At 44.7% G+C, this 19,733-nt stretch overlaps 1 protein-coding gene and 1 long non-coding RNA gene across 2 annotated transcripts in view; one reads left to right on the top strand and one right to left on the bottom strand.

Moving 5' to 3' along the window:
- Positions 1 to 8,151, top strand: part of ETF1 (eukaryotic translation termination factor 1) — a 28,234-nt gene extending 20,083 nt beyond the window's left edge. The window contains exons 5-11 of the mRNA XM_019924499.3: positions 1,818 to 1,956; positions 2,284 to 2,474; positions 3,316 to 3,445; positions 3,983 to 4,138; positions 4,546 to 4,610; positions 5,417 to 5,564; positions 5,846 to 8,151. Coding sequence (XP_019780058.1) covers positions 1,818 to 1,956; positions 2,284 to 2,474; positions 3,316 to 3,445; positions 3,983 to 4,138; positions 4,546 to 4,610; positions 5,417 to 5,564; positions 5,846 to 5,928 — 912 coding nt within the window. The 3' untranslated portion in view covers positions 5,929 to 8,151. The remainder of the gene's footprint in view (positions 1 to 1,817; positions 1,957 to 2,283; positions 2,475 to 3,315; positions 3,446 to 3,982; positions 4,139 to 4,545; positions 4,611 to 5,416; positions 5,565 to 5,845) is intronic.
- On the bottom strand, positions 6,230 to 18,805 carry LOC141278160 (uncharacterized). Its single transcript, XR_012330476.1, has 2 exons — positions 18,623 to 18,805; positions 6,230 to 17,784 (listed from the first exon to the last, which is right to left on the bottom strand). It is a non-coding gene; the product is annotated as an uncharacterized lncRNA (long non-coding RNA).
- Positions 18,806 to 19,733: the final 928 nt, after the last annotated feature.

The raw sequence follows: 19,733 nt of genomic DNA, 5'->3' as shown, positions 1-19,733 counted from the left end.
AATTGACATTTGTCGACACAGTTTACAATGGATGATTTTGCTAACTTGACAGGAAGTTCAGTTCCAGTCAGATCTTGAGCGGTTGCATAGATGGTGGAGACTGATTTTCTCTTGGCTAACACAGCCTCCTTCTGGCAAAAGCTTTATTGGAGAAGCTCTTTGCCACCCTCTCCAACTTAACTGTTGTCTGGTTTGATGAAAGCAGATTTTAAATCTTGTTGATTTAAATAGTACCTGGTACTCATGTTACCTAGTTTTAGCTTACTTACTAAGTTAGCTTCATTGGTTTTTCTAAACCTTAACTCCTCTTCCAAGACACCATTTCATCGTGCTAGCTTTATCTTGGCTTTAACGTGTATGTCAATAACTACATACGAATGTGGCATGCTGAACAATACAACTTATGTCGTGTTTAATCGGGATATTTATACATTCTTATGAAGGATAAGTCTATTCCCTGATGAGCAGGCTTGTTAAAAACCTAAATTAATCAAGCTGCGTATCAGAGGTTATTGGGATAAGGCAAAATTTTTAACGTGGGCAATATTCATGTCTTCTTTTTTTTAATATCCGCCAACACTTTGTTTTATTTAATTTTTGTTTTGTTTTATTAATTTATTTATTTTTGGCTGTGTTGGGTCTTCACTGCTGTGCACGGGCTTTCTCTAGTTGCAGCGAGCGGGGGCTACTCTTCGTCGTGGTGTGCGAGCCTCTCATTGCAGTGGCTTCTCTTGTTGTGGAGCACGGGCTCTAGGTGCGCAGGCTTAAGTAGTTGTGGCTCGCAAGCTCAGTAGTTGTGGCACACGGGCTTAGTTGCTCCGCAGCATGTGGGATCTTCCCAGACCAGGGCTCGAATCTGTGTTCCTCTGCATTGGCAGGCAGATTCTTAACCACTGCGCCACCAGGGAAGCCCAATATTCATGTCTTAATGCTAATTATCGGGCGTGCTTTGGTAAAAGGGTGATTCTTAGTGATTAATCTGCTTTCCAGTCAATTCCTGAAGGAGGTATTTTCTTCCTCAGTTAAATGGTTTGGGTAATAATTAGTGCTAAAGAGGCTGCCACCTAGTAATTAGTCATCCACTAAGTCTATAGAATTTAAACTCCATCATGGAAAGTCTTGCCCATCTGTATGGGTCCCAGGACTATTTAAATATTTTCTCTTTCAGGAGGCAGAAATACAGTGATATAATGCTAACCCAGAAGGAGGCTTTTCCCCCATAAAAATTCAGAATTATTACCTGTAGTACCTTCAATATAAAATTGAGTTTTAGATCCTGATATCATTAATGATACTCAAGACATAGTTAAATGAAACATTTAAAAATTAGATCTTTTTATAGACTGTTTCTGGGTTTTGTACTCAGTGAGTACTACTCTACAGTTGATTTACAAGATACTCTTATTTGCCATAGTGAATACCGCCTATTAATGCTGGGGTTATTAATGGTAACAGAAAGTCAACTTTTGGAGGTTAGACTTTGAATGTTATGTTCCCTAGACCATCATCAGTCTAAAATCAAGGACCTAGGAAGAATTTGAGCCCTGTAACTCTATTAGTTTTGCATTCCTGTGCCTAGGTCAGCTTTGTAAAAAGGCTTCACATTGATATTGTTGGTTTTCTCCTGAATCTGGTTCAAATTTGTCCATGTGAGTTACATATTTATAGCTGAAGTCTATAAATTACTCCATGAAATGGTTTTTCTGTAGTACTCATACAAGTGAGTGGAGAGGGCTTGTATATGTCCTTTTGGATTTTTGTCTTGACTTTAGCAAAGCTTTGAGGTTTATTGTGTGGTACCTGTGTTTGCTTTTCAGGCTCTTACAGCACTACTTTCAGATGATAGCAAGTTTGGCTTCATTGTAATAGATGGTAGTGGTGCACTTTTTGGCACACTCCAAGGAAATACAAGAGAAGTTCTGCACAAATTCACCGTGGATCTCCCAAAGAAACATGGTAATCTAGGAAGAGAACATGAGCACCTTTCCTTTGTGTCTGATTAAAGAAGCAAATTGTATATTAGGGGAAAGTAAATCCAGATGATGGGAGAAGCATCATGCAATGACTTGTTGGTGCTTGTGGCTCTTTTGACTAGAGAATTAGTGGTCACTCTGTGAAAGCCAGTAATAGCTTATACCAAACATTTAAGTTAAGGGAATAGTGATTTTCCTCTTTCTCCTTTCCTTGGGGAATAGCATGATTATATAGTTACTTTTTAATTAGCAAGGCATTTTGTACTTTTTAATAATTGACTTTTTCTCTCACTACTTTTCTTTGTCAAAGGTAGAGGAGGTCAGTCAGCCTTGCGTTTTGCCCGTTTAAGAATGGAAAAGCGACATAACTATGTTCGGAAAGTAGCTGAGACTGCTGTGCAGCTGTTTATTTCTGGGGACAAAGTGAATGTGGCTGGTCTTGTTTTAGCTGGATCAGCTGACTTTAAAACTGAACTAAGTCAATCTGATATGTTTGATCAGGTAAGTGAGAAGTAGATGCTCCTTTATGTAAGTTTCTAGGTGAGAGTAGTTGAGTTCTCTGAGTGCTGGGACATGCACATCTTTTTTACTTTTACAGTGAAAAATTCTGTGTTAAAAACCTAGCTCTGAGTGGACAAAATTCCATGTGTATTATTAGGAATATTAGGAGATATTCCCCCATGTCTTTCTGGACTTTTTTTCTTTTGAAATCAGCCATTTTTTGGATAGTATCTTTCTGGACCCTATGTTGGCCCCTGCTTTTAGTGGGTTTCCATAATTGGCTTTAAAATGGAGTTTGATTTCAAAGAAACTAGGACTGGTTTTTCCTGTCTTTTTCGGACTTATTCCTGGAGGTAAGTAAAGCAGTGAACCTCTCAGCAATATGACGGAGCTGATTAAGCCTAAAGCGTTTAATCCAGAAAGCTCTATTGGTTTATGACTTGGGCTGGGCATAACACATTCCCAAGGTGTTCTTCTGGTGTGGGGTAGTAGCATTACAGTAGAAAGCTCACTAAAGAAGCTGTCTTATATACTCTACCACCTTATATAGCAGGAACCAATAGTTCCTCCTTTCCTCCACAAGACACTTTGTTTTGTTTGTGTTTAATGAGTTAGGCTTTTATAGGTCTGATAGAATGTGTTATATCATTGGCTAAGAAGTTTATCCTGGCAGTGTTCTTCAGTGAGACCTATTCATGAGTAAATTGGGCTCTTTCCCCTCCTCTTGAGGCTTCACTGATCGTGTTGCTAGTTTTGCATGTCATTAAAAGGTAATGGGTCTTGTTAAGGGTGTTCTGAAGTACTAATGATGTGCTTTTTAAATTTTTTTTAATTGTGTCAGAGGTTGCAATCAAAAGTTTTAAAATTAGTTGATATATCTTATGGTGGTGAAAATGGATTCAACCAAGCTATTGAGTTATCTACTGAAGTCCTCTCCAACGTGAAGTTCATTCAAGAGAAGAAGTTAATAGGTATCAGTGAAATGCAACTTACTTACTGTGAAATGTTTTTGTATGTATATGTGTATGTATATGATTATATGTACGAAACAAAACACTGAAAAGGTAAAAGGAAGATTTAGCATTTTAAGTCCTCTTCAGTGGAATCATTAATCTTTCTTTAGTTGTTAAGTCTAATAAATGTGTTTGTTTTTCTACTGTTTTTACTGTTTTGGGCAATAGGAACCAAACTTCAGTTAGAGTTCCCATATTAATTATCCTTTGTAATAAGAGTGATGAATAGAGAGCTCAAATTAAAAATTAATGGGGCCATTGTTTGGCTATGTTTCTAATTTGACACACATTTCCAAATGATTGTGTATTTGGCCCAACTGTTACCTCTTCAGAGTCATTTTCTGGAGCCTCAACTAGTAGTGTGATTTTTCACTGACATTTGGCACTTACTCATTTTTAAGTTGACTTTTTTCTCTTCCTGATTTTGAGTAAGAAGGTCTGTATCTATAAAAGAAACCTTAATATATGTTCTTAATGACCTGTCCCTAACCACAGGGCGATACTTTGATGAAATCAGCCAGGACACGGGCAAGTACTGTTTTGGAGTTGAAGATACACTAAAGGCTTTAGAAATGGGAGCTGTAGAGATTCTAATAGTCTATGAAAATCTGGATATAATGAGATATGTTCTTCATTGCCAAGGCACAGAAGGTATGAGAATTAGAAAATAAGATGACTATTACTGACCTGTGTATTCAAGAAGCCTGGGAGGGAGACTTGGGAAAGGTGGCTGATTTCAGGAGCAATGAAAAGGCAGATCTATACCGTGTTTCCCAGTCTTTCAGTCTGTATCCAATTGAACTGATAAATGTCTACCTAAGATTGTTAAATATTTTGAGGACAAGGGCTATATCTTAAATATCTTTGGTGTTTCCTTATGATAGGAGCAGTGTACCTGGTAGACATTCATTCATTGCATGCTGACTAATGTTCTTATGAAAAGAAGGTTGCTAGAATGCGTTCAGGAGCTCTTTCATCTAACCTGATTCATCTCATGGAACTTAAACCTGTTAGTATGAGAAGCGGGTTAACACATTCTTTTCTCCCCAATGCTGCAGAGGAGAAAATTCTCTATCTAACTCCAGAACAAGAGAAGGATAAATCTCATTTTACAGACAAAGAGGTATGTGATTGGTTTGGTGATACACACAAGGAAACATAAATCCATATGTTAGAGCCCTGGCAGCACAGAGTAGCATCAGCCTTGGAAAACCAAACCTCGTACTTGCTGGCAGTGGGGAGTACCGGGAGGTGGTCAGCTCCGGTATGCCACATACTGATCTGATTCCAAAGAAGGAGGCCAGGTCATGGTTACCCTGGTTCCTTATTTTTAAAGAAAACATTCTCATACTTGAAAAATGTTTGAGAGGAAGATTAATTAAATAGTTCCTCTCCTGCACTGTGAAGTCTGTGCTGCTTTCTTCATTTACTTTACCAGCTCTTCTACTAAAGCAGCTTCTACAGGTTTGGCCTAACTGCATCACCACAGCTTCAAGTGTTACCTGCTCAGCACAGGTCCCTTTTAATTGGTAGCTTCTTCAAGTTCTGAGTTGAAGGACTTTGGTTTTTACAAGGCTGCTCCAAAAAGCAGTTCTGGCGTGTCTCTTCTTGGCTGTTGAATGAGTGCTGCCTAGAGACACTTTATAACAGCCTGACTTCTAGAGACAACAGGAGGAACCATAAGCTGAAAAACTGCCAAGTGTGTTAACATTTCCTTATTGAGGCTAGAGCCTGGGGAAGAATGTTGTTTGAAGTAATCAGAATTTCTGTGCTGTTGCAATTATATCACCAGAAACCATAATTCACTCACAGTTTCACATACATAGATATGACAGGGACAAGGAGAATGTTGGCAGGCAAGGGAGCAAGCGTTCCTGTCTTGATATATCCTAATCCCATTGTTTCTGTATCTCGTGGCTGCCCCTGCAGACAGGACAAGAACATGAGCTGATTGAGAGCATGCCCTTGCTGGAGTGGTTTGCTAACAACTATAAAAAATTTGGAGCTACATTGGAAATTGTCACAGATAAGTCACAAGAAGGATCCCAGTTTGTGAAAGGATTTGGTGGAATTGGAGGTGAGTAGCAAATCAGAAAACTAATAGCCAGGGTCTCAGGCCACAGCCTTTTCCTGGCTATCCCAAAATAACGTTAACTTCAGGTGAGGTGTGCTCATCATCCACTGAAGCAAGGGATTGAGGCAGTGCATGTGCAGGTTCCTTGGTTGGGACCACTTTTTATCATCTCTTTGCTTTCTATAATTCTGCAAGGGGATGGGGCTTCCCTTAATAGAGTGAACGTGCTCCCCACCCCCCAGTTCTGTGAACCACAGCTATTGACTGTTTGTTTGTTTCCCCAGGTATCTTGCGGTACCGAGTAGATTTCCAGGGAATGGAATACCAAGGAGGAGATGATGAATTTTTTGACCTTGATGACTACTAGGTAGTCGACATGGGTCCGGCAAAACGTGCCTCACCCTCCAGCATCCAACCCAAGGAGCATACCCGTGGTGGAATCCAAACAGATCCCTGCCTTACAATTGGAACATTTCCAGAACTTAGTCCATGAGCATTGGATATTGAAAAGAAAACCGAAACAAAAACCAGACCCAACCCTACACTTTGGTTTGTCATGGTGTCAGCGCAGCAGCCTACAACTAAGTTCCTAAATGCCACTTTGGACTAATTTAAAAAAGAATCCCAGTTTTTACTTTTACTTGATGGTGAAATTGGTTGCTCTTGTATTTTATGGAAAAAAAAAAGATTTTTTTAACCTTCATACATAGAAGCAAAATACTTTAACTGCTGTAAACCTTCAAAAGTTAATAGAAATGAGATCCTACTGGTTTGTTTCTTATTTTGATTGGAGAAAAATTAAATTGCTGCATTTCGCAGTGACCCATTTACATGGCATTCTCAGCTTAGACTGCATAAGAAGAAATATATGTGGTGAAATGTTGGAACCATTTCTCTCTTGGTCTCTGTTTAATGTTGAAAGGGTGAGCTAATAGGAGGCAGTTTCAACTTCACTCCCTCACACTACCCCTCCCCTCCAGACTGTCAGTTTCAAGAATGCAGATTGCATTGCAAAGATAAACTGACACATGAAGCATTTGGGCCAGTGCTCTGTTTCCTTCCATCTGTTTTGCAGGCACATTTGTGCCCGGGGTTTGGGAGTCCTTAGCATCAATTGCTTTGACAAGGGTTTGCATAATCTTGCATACTAGAAACCAGTTTGGGATGGATATGATGGGGCTTCTGTGCTATTGCTGGGATTGGGAGAAATAAAACATGCAATTTAAGTGGAAGCAAAGAAATTTAAAGAATATTTTATTTTGCTTGGGTCTGTCCTTGGCAAAAGGGAGGTGGTCATGTTTTCCTTGTGTTGGATGGCATGAGATTATATTGTTTTGATTTTTTAAAAATGAACTGCAAGGTTTTCACAGGAACAACAGACAAGACATGTATGACTGTGCATGTAATTGTAAACCCCTGACCTGGTGGGGTTGGAGCATCTGTTTCAAATATGGGACTTACAAGCACCTCTCATAGGAGAAATTATGGGAGGAGGGTGGGAAGGGCAGGGATGGGAAGGGATGGGACACAGCTTTTGGCACCAAGGACTTAACCACGTTGGATCCAAAAGTGGGCCTGAAAACCTGAAGCTTATGCTTCACAGCTGGGCTGTAAATCGGACTTGACCCCAGCTGACATGCAAGGTCATGGCGTGCCTGAGGTGGTGACAGTGAACAAAGTGTATAGGACGTGCCCAGTGGTAGCAATGGAAAAAAAGTATACCAAATGGACTTTGAAGGACCAAAGGTTTTAAAAGTCAATTGGTATCACCCCACACTGCTAGGGTAGTGGGGTGCATTTGGTTTTCAAATTGGGTACTTTTAACACTTTAGTGCCTGACTGCTGTTCTTCACTGACTTGACTCAGTCACTCGTAGCTTTATTGGTCTGAACCAGCTCCTTGTTCCCAGGTTACAGACCTGCCTATCGTTCCAATAATCCTGTTTCACTTGAATGAAGGGAGTATGTCTTAAATGTAAAGCTTCTGGTTCTCACACTGTACTCTGAGGTCCAAATGACTGTCTATGTATAACCTGATGTCTCAACCCCCAGTGAGAAGAGTCAATTCTTTGGTATTCACCAACGCGGGAGGCTTCACCGGAGCAGGCTTTTGCTTTGGGCTCTGCTGTTTGTTTGCAGAACACCCAAGAGCGAGCAAACATGCTCTCTTCACAGCAGTACCTTAGGGTTTTGCCATTGTAAATGGGTCTAATGTGATATGACAAGACCAGAGAAATTGGATGTAAATTTACATTTTTGAATATGCTTGTTGTTTCACATGATACATTTAGGGTATGCAGCTCCTTTTGTAGTTTTTATTTTTACTATTTAAGTTTGGAAATGATGCCAAATTTTTGTATTTCTTTAATCAATGTGTTCTCTTTGGTGATATATATTGCATTATATATTGATGTGTGTATCAATATATACTGATATGTATTACACTTACACCTACAAACACATAAATAAGAGGGGGTGAAAACCGTAGCCTTTGCATTCTCTATAGCCTCTACGGAGAGATCCTAAGCAGCAAAATCTTGGTGTTGTGATGTACAGAAATGGAGAAGAGTATTAAACCATATTTAAGAATATGCTTTGTGTGCTTGAGATTCTTTAGGACTGTTCCTAAGAAAGGTCTAAACCGAGGAGAACAGTGAGTGAGCTCTCTAAGGCACATGTCAGTTTCATCATAGTTACTAACTTTTCAGCCTTAGATTTAGTTGTCTTTGGCTACATTTGCCTATAGAAGGGTATATGCAAAGGGTATCTGAGGTCATGATCCCAGCGTTAACACCAGAGAAAAGAGGTTCCAGTTGCTAGGGCCAAACGAATTTGTATCTTACTCTATTCTACATGCATGCCCAAGGGAAACTTGCCCTTTTTTAGGAAAAGGCGTTATGCCATGTTACCTCAACATTCCATGGAGGTAGATGGTGCTTCCCATTTTATAAGACAGGCCAGAAGAGGTTAAGTAGCAGCTCTTTAGTGGTGAAGCCAAATTTTATCCCAGGCCTAATTCCAAAGTTGATTCTCTTTCTACATCTGCTTGCGTTTGAGTCAATAGAATGGTCCAGATGGAAGAGCAGAAACTAAGCCTCCCCACCTTGATCTTGCATACCTGGCACGGGGTAGGAGAGCAATAACCTCATTTAAGAGCAAGTCAGAGGCTGGCTCAGCGGAGCAGGGCTTCTAGGCTGTATCAAAACAAGAAGTTTTTTTTTTTTTTTACAGTGCGCGGGCCTCTCACCGCTGTGGCCTCTCCCGTTGCAGAGCACAGGCTCCGGACGTGCAGGCTCAGCGGCCATGGCTCACAGGCCTAGCCGCTCCGCGGCATGTGAGATCTTCCCGGACCAGGGCATGAACCCGTGTCCCCCGCATCGTCAGGCGGACTCTCAACCACTGCGCCACCAGGGAAGCCCAGAAGAGGATTTTTGTTTCATTTGTTTTTCCAAAAGTGGAGGTACTTAGAGCTTCTATTTGGTAGCTTAGGAAGCCTAGTTGAAGTATCAAGGTGGTATGTGATTTAATTTCTCCAAATTTAAGAAGTCAATGTTTTTAACAAAATTGACCAGTAAGGGAACCTATTGTGTCACTTTGCTTTTTCAGCATACTTTTGCCCAGTTTCTTATCTGATTTAGATGATAGCCTTGATAAAACCCAATCACCCTATGGGAAGGGGCAGACATGCCCCATGCATGGTGGACGTACAGTTTTTTCTCCTAATGCATTCCTAGCTGCTGTTTGAAATCAAAAGTTAGAAGGCAGCACAGTAGTGCCGATTATGTGGGCTGTTGTGCTTGCCTGTCTGGGCCTGCAGCACTTGCCATCTTTTGTTCTCCAGCTCCAGTTCTCATGCCATGGTGCTCCCAGACAGGCACAGTGTATTCAAGGTGGAATTTAAGCTTCATGCCAGCTTCTCCCTTGTTGCCAATTTGAGTGAGCGCCTGCTGAGACTCCTGCCTGCCAAGTCTCACCCTGATAGGACTGTGCCTCCCAGGGACATAGGAACTGACCAGCCAAGAAGTGTGGAAGCAATGGTTGCCAAAGTTATTAAGGGTATGGCTGAATAACTGGCACTAGAAGTATATGTGAAAACCATTTATCTCCAGGGTTCTCTGACAATAAGCTTCAAACGTATCTGGGAACTCTGCTTCAGGTAGAGTCTGAAATTGCTTGGCAAGCTCATCCTTGGGTTCAGTTAAGAGCCCAGGACAAAGAGCCAGCTCTTTGGACAAACATCTCTGGTTCTGTCTCTGCCATTAGTTGGACTTCTGATTTCAGATAAGTCCCTTCCTACCCCTCAGTTTCCCTATCAGTGTAAGGATGACTTTGAATCTAAAGAGTCTTTCCAGCTGTAAAGCTATCAGGATATAATGGTGAGCAGGAGATCTGACTGGAAAAAAGATCCTGCCAGTAAGACTTTGCCCATGTCTCTGAGTAGCAATTTCCCTACCTGTAACAATGCCTACTCCATAAGGACTGTGGTAAGGATTAAATGCAATAAGTCACGTGAAATACATAGTACAATGCCTGGCACTTAGCAAGGGCTCACTCAGATGGAAGATGATCCTAACCTTGGTCCTCAGGAAGTGACCTGGGTGAGTTTGCACTGGCATCCACGAGGTGGTGCTAGAGTTAAGGATACTGGTTGTGGAAGAAAGTTGCTTCTGGTAGGGAGATTTCTGACAAGCATTAAGAGATGACTGGGACAGCTTGCTTACCTTTAAAATTTGGCTATATGGAGAAGGGAAACTACCAAAGAAAGTAGGGATGAGCGAACAGAGAGGAGAAACAGGAGTCTCAATCTGGGCTTCAAGCTACCCATCTGAAAAATAACGACAATCACTAACATTTGTTGGACGGTTACCATGCACCAGGCAAGGTGCCATGTCACATGCATCATCTCATTTAATCCTTAGAAAAACAATGTGCTACATACTGCTGTATATCTGCCCATGTGGTTCCAAAGTCAATGCAAATACAGGTCGTTCCTCACTCAAGAAGAGAACAGGTGCTGGTACTGCTAAAAAGACAAGTCGACTCACCTCACCAACATTTGTGCCTTCAGAGACAACCAACAACTTGGAGTGCAACTGGAAGGCATCCATCTAGCAGTTATGTCCTTCCCCCAGGACACACACCTTTTGACTGATCAGCCCAGCTTAGCCCACAGCCACAGTTGAGAATGGATAAAAGGAGCTCCCTTGGACTCTAGAGGATCCCTGTAATTTATCCAGCATCTTCAAAGAAGAATGTACACACATAACGGAATTTCTCAGCGACTAGGGCATCTGCCCCTACTCTTAAAAACATGTTGTCAGTAGGGCAATTAATGAAATTGGAATGTGGACTATGGAAAAAAGTATTGTATCTATGTTAAATCTCCTGAACTTGATAACTATATGTGGTTACATAAGAGAATACCCTTTCTCTTAGGAAATATACACTGAAGTATCAGGGGGTTTAAAATGAGACATTCACTTAGGGAATTTTTGAAATTTCAGAAATATGGAAGAAAAACATAAAAGCATCATTTAACTAACATTTTAGGGTCATCATGAACGCCCATTATAGAACAGTGTGATATAATGAGTGTTTAGGTTCTAAATGATTCACAAGGTATCTAAAACACAACTTTAGTTTGATTCTTCATTCAAGTTTGGTTTTTACTCAGAATTTGGGTTTGACTCAGATCAGCATCTAGAAGAGTTCATTCTGCTGCAGGGTACGCAGTTGAGGAGAAATCCCTACTGAGTCAGCCAGAGGGGCGAGGGGGCTGAGCCTGGGAATTGGGCCCAGACTGGAAGGAAGTGAGCAGAGGCAGTGCCAGGAGAGGAGTGCTGTCAGTCACACACCTCAGAGATGAAATCAGCTTTGAGGTTGGACCAGTGCTAGGTGAGATGAGACAGTAGGAAGAACAGGGCTTCTTGGGGGACCCTTGACCCCTGGCTCACTGAGCAACCAAGGGGGTGATGGGAAGAAGGGAAAGCTGTATCTCAAAGCCTAAAACCCATTCACAGAAAGGACAAGTGTCATCAGACTCTACTCGTTTATCTACAGCCACACCCTTCTGTTGCCCCATACTTTCACTTCTTAAGGAATCATAATTTTAGCACTTACAAGGGCCCTGGACCTTACTATTCCAATCCCCTAATTAGGAATAGGAAAGCTGAAGCCCACAGAGCAGCACGACGACCTGTCATGTTCATGCAGCAGATGACAAGAGCCAACATGAGCAGCTGATATTGCAACTCCAAATTCAGTACTCTTAACACATGGAGGATCTTGTTATTCATCTAAGCCCCTTCTCCCCCTTGTTAGAGATGAGAAAAGGGAGGATCAGAGAGACTAAGGGAGTGGCCTGAAGCCAAAGACAGAGCTGGGAGGGGAAAGGTGGCCAACATCCAGGTGGAGTTATGAAAGTTGTTTTGAAGTCACTTCCCTGTGAGTCAGGGTTGGCTTGAGTGTGTAGATTAACTTGCTTCTCCAGCCCCGAAGGTTCCATATTAGCCCCATCTAGGTTTCCCTTACAGTCAGACTTCCGGCTCTTCCACTTGGGTGAGATACCCTGCCTGGGCTCAGCCTCTTCTGCTTGGTTCTTCATCCTAACCCAAAGGAAACCTAGGGGGCAAACCCATTTTCAAATCAGGAAAAGAGGGTGGAAACGTCAGAGAGAGGCCCTGCAAACAGGAATGGCAAGGATCTTCTGAGGTAAAGGCAAGATGCAGGAATATTCTGCTACATGGGGGAAGGGAGGTGGGAGCCAGGATTGACAACAAGGAGAAATCAGGGCTTGATGCTGGAATGCCTGCCCCAAGTTGTATGGCTGTCCAGACCTAAGTACTGGGTTGGCCCAAAAGTTCCTTTGGTTAAGGAATACATTGTTCAATACAGTTCTTGGTGAAAATGAAAAATGTGTCTTTTATTTTTGCTTAAAACCAAATGAACTTTTTTTGGCCAACCCAATACATTCCCGGGCTAGGCTGAAGAGTGGGATGGACCAATCACCTCACATCACAATTCCTACTGGAGGGCCTGCAAAGGGGGACTCTGTTTGTAATAGGACAGGATGTCACCTGAGGAAGAGGAGTTGCATTCCTGTGCTCAGGGTTAGAGGCCCTCCCTCACACCCCTGTCAAACTTGGATTCTAGAGAGAGATGGCAAGGAAGGGGCTCTGCTCCTCCCTGGGGAGCTGAGCAAAGGCCCTCAGAAACTCAGTCTCCTCCAGACTCTGTTTCCACAGACATAGCTCATTGCCACCTCTATTCCTTACACTGTGCTTGGGTTAACTCTGGTCTCATTCTTTCATTCAGCAAGCATTTAGAGACATTTCCTATGTACTGGGCCCTGTGCAAGATGCTGGGATACAGTGGTGAAAAACAGTCACTGTCCCTGCCCTTCAGTACTTACACTCCAGCAGGAGAGACAGCAAGAATGACAATAAAAGTGAGGAGTATTAGAGGATGAGGGGAGGGCACCCCTACTTCATCTGGGGGTGGCCAAGCTGCCTGCTGAGCCAGGGTCAGCCTGGAGAGGTGAAAGGCGAGTTTGGAAAGGCAGATGTGCTGGTCCTGACTTGACCCAAAGGCCAGGAAACAGCTTTATTGCGGTATAATTTACAAACTATAAAATTAACCCACTGTAAGTATAGCTTGGTAATTTTTTTGAAATAAATTCGTACAGTTGTGCAAACATTACACAATCCAGTGTCCATCTCTCAGAAAGGTCTTTTGTACCCCTTTAGTCAATCCTTGCTCACTCCCAACCCTAAGCAACCAATGATCTGCTTTCTGTCTCTATGGTTTTGAATTTCCTAGAAATTTCACGTTACCAGAATAGTGCTATATATAGTCTTTTACATCAGGTTTCTTTCACTTAGCTTCCTTCATTTAGATGGATTTTTTACATACATCCATGTTGTTGCATGTTTGTTGCTTTTTATTGTTGAGTAGTGTGATACAGTAAGAAATATATATTTGGTCTTTATCTCCTGTTCTTGGTACACAGCTTCTCTAAAACCCCTGGAATCTCTAGCGTGATGAGTGTCTTTTATATGCTAGTGAGATGCCCAGATAGTTTCAAGAGGGGGGCTGCTTGCCAAAAAAACCCCAGGATTACAGGGTTGGAAGGTTCAGCCCCACCCCAAGAGAGGGGAGAGGGGCTTAAGATCGAATTACCAATGGCCAATGATTCAATCAATAATGCCTACATGATAGTGCTTCCATAAAAATCCCTAAATTATGGAGTTCAGAGAGCTTCCAGTTTGGTGAACACACTAAGGTACTGGGAGGGATCCTTGCAATGAGGATCAACTTTTCCATTTCTTCAAAAAAAAAAAAAAGCCATTGGAACTTTGATAGAGATCACACTGAATCTGCAAATTGCTTTCGATAGTATTGCCATCTTAAAGATATTAAGTCTTCTAATCCATAAACACAAGATGTCTTCCCATTTATTTAAGTCTCTAATTTCTTTTGTAGTAGTCTGTGTATAAATCTTTTACTTCCTTGGTTAAATTTATTCCTAGGTATTTTATTATTTTGGATGCTACTGTAAAGGGAATTTTCTTAATTTCCTTTTTAGATTGTTCACTGGTGTCATTCTGGTTTTGATTTTCATTTTCCTGATGACTAATGTTGTTGAACATCTTTTCATAATCTTTTCATGTGCTCATCAGCCATTCATATGTCTTTTCTGGTAAATGTAATTTCATTCTTAATCTCCCACTCTGTATTTCTAGAGTGGAGAGAGGGGAAGTCCCTTTGTCTCTCTCACATACTTTCTCCCTTCTTCCATTTCCCTTTACTTCCAGAAAGTACTTAACAGGTAGAGGGATAGCATAGTGCAGGGGGTTAACAACACAGACACTGAAGCCATATCTAGGTCCCACTCTGCCATATACTAGCTGCATGACCATACTTCTTTTTCAGTTTCTTCAAGGTTTAAATAGGGTGTTTTGTTAAATAAGCTTTTCATTTGTTACACAAGATAACTACAGCCTACTACAGCCAAGCATTGTGCTAAACCCTACAATGCAGTCATGAGCAAAAGGGACACAGCCAATGAGCTTCCAACGCATTATTCCAGTGAATATGAAACCCCAATTGCAATTAACACCTGAGGGAGGGCCACAGGTAAGTGTCTGTCACAGGGCATTTTGACCTGGCTATCACCTGTTCTGAAGACACTGGTGCTTTAACTGAGCACAGGAGATGTTAGCTAGGCCAAGAGGAAGAAGAGCATCCCAGGCAGTGAGAACGTGTAGGGGGTGGCACAGTACAGCTGAGGAGGCAGGTGGAGAGCAGTGTGGATGAAGCTCAGAGAATGAAAGGGGAATGTGGTGGAAGATGAAGCTAGAAGAGGCCAGCATGGGCAGACTGGATTGAGACTCAAAGGCCTTGCTGAGAACTTGAAATTTTATTCTGAAGAATAGGAGAAGCTGCTGAGGTGTTTTAAGCAGAAGGGTGACAAATTCAAATTTGTTTTTCAAAGAGATCCTTCTGGACACAGTACAGTTTGAGAAGACAGCATGAGGCTGAGTCCTGAAGTACTAGAACACTTAATATCCAAATAGAGCCTTGTACGTCAAAATGTGTAAGCAATGAAAGAGAGGCCTTCAAGAAGAGATGATCACCTACAAGTCAAATGCTGCTGAGAATTACTCAAGGAAGATGAAGACTGAAAAAAATCTACTGAACTCAGAGTCAGGAGGTCCCTGGTAACAGCTAAGGAACCCCCAAACACTGCTGCTCAGACCTCAGAGTCTGTCTGCCCTCTCTACAGCCCCACAGCCACTGCGTCAGGACTTCCCCTCTGGCAGATCAGAGCAGGTCTTTCTCATTAAGCTTCTTAGGAGGATTCCCTGGCAGCTCTCCTGGCTGGTTGCACCAGATACATCATGGGGCCAGGCCAGTTTGACCATGTCTGCCTATCTCATCTAACCCACCTCACCCATTTCGCTACTCGGGAGCCAGAGGTACCTACTGGGTGCCACCATGCAGGCAGCCTCATGCCATGGCTAAGTGCTACTCTGAAGGCAGACACCAGTTCCTAACAGCTCTACCACTAATCAAGATCTTGGTGAAAGATTTCTTTTCAATTAAAAAAAATTTTGTTTTTGAATTTTTTTGTTTTTTTTTAATTTTTGGCTGCATTGGGTCTTCATTGCTGTGCGGGCTTTCTTTAGTTGCGGTGAGCGGGGGCTACTCTTCATTGCAGTGCGCAAGCTTCTCATTGCAGTGGCTTCTCTTGTTGCAGAGCACGGGCTCTCTTGTTGTGGAGAAACTAAGCCTGTGTGCCACAACTACTGCGCAGGCTTCAGCAGTTGCAGCATGTGGGCTCGGTAGTTGTGGCACGTGGGCCCTAGAGCGCACGGGCTTCAGTAGTTGCAACACATGAGCTCAGTAGTTGTGGTGCGTGGGCTCTAGGGTGCGCAGGCTCAGTAGTTGTGGCACACGGGCTCTAGAGCACAGGCTCAGTAGTTGTGGCGCATGAGCTTAGTTGCTCTGCGGCATGTAGGATCTTCCCAGACCAGGGATCGAACCCGTGTCCCCTGCATTGGCAGGTGGATTCTTAACCACTGCGCCACCAGGAAAGTCCTGGTGAAAGACATTTAAGTGGCCGAAACTGTTTTCCAATTTGTAAAACGCTGTGCCAATGAAGCATGTATCAAATACTCCATCTAAGGAATTAGCTATCATAGGTTCATAGTCATTCATTCAACAATTGTTTATTGTGCAAGTAATAGGGATATGATAGTCAACAAGACAGACGTCATCCATGTCAACACGGAATGCCTAATCTAGTGGGGGACCCAGTCAAGCAACGATTCAGTGCTTCGATGGGAAAAGCACAGGGTACTGGCAGAGGATTAGGTGGGTGGGGGAAAAAAGTCACACCCTTAGTCTTGATAGGGAGGGTTGATTTTTCTTTGGGCAAGATCATTCATTATAGCATAAATACAGGGTTGGTGCCATTGGCAAGAGAAGGTTTGGTTCCTGTCCTTAGAGAGAATTTAATTTGGTTGAAGAAGCAAGCACAGGAAAACAACGAGAAAAAAAATGCAAAGAAATTCTAGAATTTCTAGGCAACTGTCATACTGGGTGTCACACTGGCTTTTTTTGCAAAAAGTCTCAGCTTATCTATACTCAGGTTCCAAATATCCCCACCATACACAGGCCTAAAGGCTGGGCCCCAGGGCCACTGGAGTATCTGTGTCTCTCAAGACAGGGAGCAACGCAGGACCGCTACTGCTCCATAGGATTTTCCCAGGCTCGAAGCCCTCTCACCCAGAAGTGAACACAAGGCCTGCCCAGCAGAGGTCTGGGGTTCCTGCAAATTCTGTAGCTGGAGAGGAGGCTGCCGGAGCTCCCCAGCTTCTCTCAGGCCTTCCTCCTCTGCTAGGTTCAGCTATGAATAGCTTGCTGGTTTCCAGCTGGGAATCTCCCAGCCCTGCAAAGAGTAAGCACCGCCTTCTCACCCTGTGCTGCCCTCAGCCTGGAGCAGAAGGGGGTGGTAGCTGGCAAGGGTAAGGAGACTAGATGAGGGAAGGGCAAGAACCACCACCCCAGAGAAACTGGCCACTGGACTACATTACCCACAATCCCAGATCGTAAATGGAAAGAAGAGGCCGCTGGAGGCCTGCAGCCTTAGGTAGGAACAAGTCCAGAGGTGTCCTAGTCCCTGGGTGTGCAGCCCAGGCCCAGACCCAGTTTTTTTTTTCCGAAATGTAACCCCTAAACCTTCAGTCATGGGCCTTAGAGATCATCTCCTCTCCATGTACCCAAATCACAGGCACTCCCTGAGGCCAGAGAGACAGACAAGACTTCTTCTATTTTGGCCTTATTCACAGTGTGTGCCTGTGCTTACCACCAAAGACTGGAAGTCTGTGAGTGATTTTACTCTGGATCAAGTCCAGAGGCTTCTTAGTGCTAAAAGCCCCCTCCCTGGCATATTACTTGACTTGTTACTCCCAAGCTCTGAGCTTTTATCTCCCTGCCTCACCTGAGGAAGAGCAAATGCTCACAGGTTGGTCCATGTTGCACTTCTGGAACCACGGCGGGGTGGGTGTTCAGGAACTGCTGCTGGTTTCGTCTCTGCTGAGATCTGGTCCCTCTCTGAGCTTTGCTCATCTCCCAGCAGATAGATCAGGGTAATCACATGGCTGCGGCAGGTTTAAGTCCCTGGAGGCACTGTACGAGGGCCTGTGGGGGCCTGCTGGTTCCTGCAGTGGATAAACCGGAGCTGTCAGGCTAAGCAAGTGAAGCCATTCTGGGTGGTGGAGGCACCCAGTGGGCACCACTCCAGACCACAGTGCCACTGCAGGTGTACACCTGCCCCACCTCTGTCTCCCCCACCCCAACCTTCCAACTTTCCACACAAACTATTCATGTTGGGTTCTGGGGCTCATGAAGCTCCAGACCACAGGGAGCGTAGCAGGTGAAGATGTTAGCGGCTGGAACTAAAGTCGGGGACCCCTGTCCAAGGTGAAAAGGCACTGTGGCTATCCTGACAACAGGGTCCTTTCCCTCTTTCCCCTCGCTCAGATATAATAACAACTTTCACATACTGAGCCAGGCACCAGGAATGCGAAGAGGAGTAAGATCGAATCGCAGTCTCAATAAATAACCGATGTGTTAGGTGCATCCCAGACCCGTGGGGTGGGAAGGACTTATAGATGGCCAGAGGCCTGAAACAAGTAAGGGATGAGTAGCAGTTCTACCAGAATGGTGTGGGAAGGGCATTCCAGGCCGAAGGGACAGCTTGAGTAAAGGCAGGGAGGAGCGAGAAACAGCAAGCCGGGAGGAAGGCAGGGCGAGAGAAATACCGAAGACCGACTAGCAAAATGCTAGCGGAGGCGCGCGGCGAACGAGGGCAGGCCCTCACAGCACGCTTAGGCTTGGGGTTTTAGGCCCCGGGCCGGGAGCCGAGGGAGGAACTCCAGTAAAGTCAGCTGCGCTTAGAGAATTAGGGGGAAAAGTGGGACAAAATATAAAACCGGTGGGGACAGTGGGAACCTCAGACCCTCTTGGGACGCCCAAGTCCGCCTGTCCCGCGTTTACCTCAGCCAGGCCGGGCCGCGCGTTCCCGGCCCCGCCGCCGCCGCCCCCTCCTTGGCAGCGGGTCCCCTGGCCGCCGGCTTCAGGGCGCGGGCGGACCCGGAGGGCCGAACTCCCGCCCACAGCCGCCCGCGGGCCGCCTGCCAGACACGCCGGGAAGGAAGAGCCTTGTATGGGCCTCAGGCAGGGAGCAAGCGTCTGGCAGGGTCCCGGGAGGAAGCTCCATATATGGCGAGGGGCGGGCCGGGGGTGAAAAGCGCGCCCGGCGCGAGGAGCGCGCACGAGATGGAGGCCGCTTCCGCCGCCGCAAGGCGGAGCCGCGCCGCGCCGCGCCGCGCCGCCCCACCCCCACCCCGCGCCAGGCCCACTACCCCTCACCCAACCCTTCCTGTCCCGGGAGGTACGCACAGCGCCCAGCACGGCTCCTTCGGTGTCGGAGCTACGGGAAGTGGGGACGGGAGGCGGGGTCCAGGCCGCCTTTGACGCCTGACCGAGCCGAGGCTGATTCCCGGCTCCAGGCACTTGCTCTGTGACCTTGGGCAAAACGCTTCAGTCTCTGATCCTCAGATTCCTCTTCCTCCGAGAGGTGGGGATAAAAATGAGAAGGATGCCTGTTAAGCACGTCCGGGAGCGGTACGGCCCGCAGGGGCAGCGCATTCACCCTAACAATTGTGTGTGGCGGGGATGGGGGCGGGGATTCCCAGTCCCCTGCTGTGTCCTTTTAGCCTCTCCCTAGCCACCTCGGTGGCTGGGGGCTATATGGAGCTGACGCCTCCAGAAGATATCTTTCCAGAAGAAAATAGGGCTACCTTAAGGTCTAGAGTTTTCCCTTCCAAGCAGTGGGATTCAGACAGACGGGGTTACAATCCCAGCTTCTCCCCTTGCAGCTGACTGATGCTGGGAAAGCTACTTTACCTTCTCTAAATCTCAATTTCCTCATCGGTAAAATGGGGATAATTCTTGATTTGCAGGGTTGTTGTGGTAATCAGATGAAACGAAATGGGGCCTCTGTGCGTGTATGTGTGTGTGGTGTGAGAGAGAGAGAGAGAGGGAGAGAAAGAAGTGCTTGACTCGGAGTAGGTGCTTAATTAATGTTAGTTCCTCAGTTCTCTGT

This window comes from Tursiops truncatus, chromosome 3 (genome assembly GCF_011762595.2).
Source record: "Tursiops truncatus isolate mTurTru1 chromosome 3, mTurTru1.mat.Y, whole genome shotgun sequence".
In the NCBI taxonomy this organism is placed as follows: domain Eukaryota; kingdom Metazoa; phylum Chordata; class Mammalia; order Artiodactyla; family Delphinidae; genus Tursiops; species Tursiops truncatus.
Note: the sequence above shows the minus strand (reverse complement) of the source record. Positions and strands in the feature narration are given on the sequence as shown.